Source organism: Anarrhichthys ocellatus, unplaced genomic scaffold, assembly GCF_004355925.1.
Source record: "Anarrhichthys ocellatus isolate YVR2014 unplaced genomic scaffold, GSC_Weel_1.0 scaffold5935, whole genome shotgun sequence".
NCBI lineage: Eukaryota > Metazoa > Chordata > Actinopteri > Perciformes > Anarhichadidae > Anarrhichthys > Anarrhichthys ocellatus.
The window spans coordinates 1-2,914 of NW_022285909.1; the positions used below are offsets into that span (position 1 = coordinate 1).

Genomic DNA, 2,914 nt, shown 5'->3' on the forward strand with positions numbered 1-2,914 from the left:
CTTACTTCCTGTTGTCTCTTCCTGTTGTCTTACGTCCTGTTGTCTTACTTCCTGTTGTCTCTTCCTGTTGTCTTACTTCCTGTTGTCTTACTTCCTGTTGTCTCTCCACACCTGAAGAAAGCAGATAAATGTGCTCTGGAGAGCAAAGTGAGCCGTCTGCAGTTTGACTCTGTGACCGAGCAGCTCAACGTCATGTTTCACGAGCTGCTGAGCAAAGTGACGGGTCAGGAGCATGACTGGAACAACGTGATGGAGCGACTCTCCACCGAGATGGAGTGTAAGGTGAGTCACATCCAGATGTCCGGTCACGTCTCCAGAGACAGATGTGGAGGTTTGATCCGGGCTCACCTGAGCCCTCACGTTAACACTTGTGATGTCGCTGCAGTTGAACAGGATGGAGTTGGACTCTGTGAAGGAGCAGCTGGAGGATCGATGGAAGAACATCCACAAGAAGCTGCAGGCTCAGGGAGCTCCAGAGCACGAGGACGCTGCTGGGATCAGGAAGTAAGAGCTGACGGGGTGTGTGTGTGTGTGTGTGTGTGTGTGTGTGTGTGTGTTCAGTCCTAAGCTTTCAGTAACTACTAGCTAGTTTCAAACTAGTGATTTAATTCATCAGGTTGCAGCATTTCTATATACTGTATATATATTTCTATATATATATACAGTATATATATATACATCTCTTTTTACTCTTTACTCTCAACATCAGCAAGATAACATTAGCTTTTATATTTAGTAACCACTAATCTCTACAGTTTGAATGTAAAGTAACGTAAATCTCTCGCTGACTCTGCTGGCGTCTGAAGTGTTTCTGCATTGATTTAAGTAGAACATTAATAGAAATATTCCTGCAGAGGTCTACTTTAATATCCTTTACCACCGAAACCACAGCTCTCAGCATGTCGAACGCTCCTCTGATGGGACTGAACTGAACACTCAGACGCTGTCTTTCCTCTTGGTATCTCACTACAGTCAGCTGTTTCTTTGTGTTGTATTTCCAGACAGCTGGTGGACAGATTTCACTGCCTCTCCTGTGACCGACCTGTAGTCATGCACACCCCCGGACAGTGAGTTCATACTGACATTATCACAATTCATCTCATGGTGATGTGTCCACAGATAAACATGTTTGCTGTTTATATTTCTAGTGTCCTTTTTAAATGTTATACCTTAACGTGTCTCTTATGTGCTCTCGTGTGTTTGTGGTGATAAAAGACATCTGAAGCTGCCGTCTTCTGGATTCCCCTCACACAAGTCCATCAGGCCGTTCACTGTGTACGCTCTGGAGCAGTTCAGACAGCACTACAGGAGGTGAGTCCTCTGTCTGAGTCCCCTATCTGAGTCCTCTATCTGAGTCATCTGTCTGAGTCATCTGTCTGAGTCATCTGTCTGAGTCCTCTGTCTGAGTCCTCTATCTGAGTCCTCTATCTGAGTCCTCTATCTGAGTCCTCTGTCCGAGTCCTCTGTCTGAGTCCTCTGTCTGAGTCATCTGTCTGAGTCCTCTATCTGAGTCCTCTATCTGAGTCCTCTGTCCGAGTCCTCTGTCTGAGTCCTCTGTCTGAGTCCTCTGTCTGAGTCATCTGTCTGAGTCCTCTGTCTGAGTCCTCTATCTGAGTCCTCTATCTGAGTCCTCTGTCTGAGTCCTCTATCTGAGTCCTCTATCTGAGTCCTCTGTCTGAGTCCTCTATCTGAGTCCTCTGTCCGAGTCCTCTGTCTGAGTCCTCTGTCCGAGTCATCTGTCCGAGTCATCTGTCCGAGTCCTCTATCCGAGTCCTCTGTCCGAGTCCTCTGTCCGAGTCCTCTGTCTGAGTCATCTGTCTGAGTCATCTGTCTGAGTCCTCTATCCGAGTCCTCTGTCCGAGTCCTCTGTCCGAGTCCTCTGTCCGAGTCATCTGTCTGAGTCATCTGTCTGAGTCCTCTGTCTGAGTCCTCTGTCTGAGTCCTCTATCTGAGTCCTCTATCTGAGTCCTCTCTCTGAGTCATCTGTCTGAGTCCTCTGTCTGAGTCCTCTGTCTGAGTCCTCTATCTGAGTCCTCTGTCTGAGTCCTCTATCTGAGTCCTCTGTCTGAGTCCTCTGTCTGAGTCCTCTCTCTGAGTCCTCTCTCTGAGTCCTCTGTCTGAGTCCTCTGAGTCCTCTCTCTGAGTCCTCTGTCTGAGTCCTCTGTCTGAGTCCTCTGAGTCCTCTGTCTGAGTCCTCTGTCTGAGTCCTCTGAGTCCTCTGTCTGAGTCCTCTGTCTGAGTCCTCTGTCTGAGTCCTCTGAGTCCTCTGTCTGAGTCCTCTGTTCACCAGCAGGGGGCATCAGAGTCTCAAAGTAATTCACTTAAACTTTGTGTCTGTGGACGTTTCATGAAGGCGAACCTTCAATGTAGAACCCACATACATAGTCTGATCCTTCACACAGAGTATCTGGTAGTGTCTCAGTACCTGATCCGTAGTAAGCTGGTCTTCTGTCTCAGCCTGAAACCAGGAACCAACCGCCTCAACTACGAGGCCGCAGTCAGGAGACGGGAGCAGCTCCAGAGGAGCCACGTTGTGATGTGCAGCCAGATAGACAGCATGCACGGGACACCGAGACACGGGGACAGGACCGGCTGCTGCACCACCGCCGGGGAAAACCTGATCCAGACAAGGTAGGGAGGAGAGAGGAGACAGGACAGGAAGGGAGGGCAGGAGGACAGAGGAAAGGACAGAGAGGAGAGAGAGGACAGACAGACAGACAGGGAGGAGAGAGGAGAGACCAGGAGGAGAGACATTGAGAGAGAGAGAGAGAGAGAGAGAGGGAGGAGAGACATTGGGAGAGAGAGAGAGAGAGAGAGAGAGGGAGGAGAGACATTGAGAGAGAGAGGACAGGGAGGGAGGAGAGACATTGAGAGAGAGAGAGAGAGAGAGGAGAGACATTGAGAGAGAGAGGAC

At 49.4% G+C, this 2,914-nt stretch overlaps 1 protein-coding gene across 1 annotated transcript; it reads left to right on the plus strand.

Moving 5' to 3' along the window:
- The first annotated feature begins 34 nt into the window (after nucleotides 1-34).
- Nucleotides 35-2,672, plus strand: LOC116380044 (glutamine-rich protein 2-like). The gene is made up of 5 exons (XM_031841995.1): nucleotides 35-282; nucleotides 386-504; nucleotides 1,002-1,067; nucleotides 1,216-1,311; nucleotides 2,458-2,672. Exons 1-5 carry the CDS (start codon nucleotides 193-195, stop codon nucleotides 2,633-2,635), a joined length of 549 nt encoding a protein of 182 aa, XP_031697855.1. The 5' UTR covers nucleotides 35-192; the 3' UTR covers nucleotides 2,636-2,672.
- The last annotated feature ends 242 nt before the right edge of the window (nucleotides 2,673-2,914 follow it).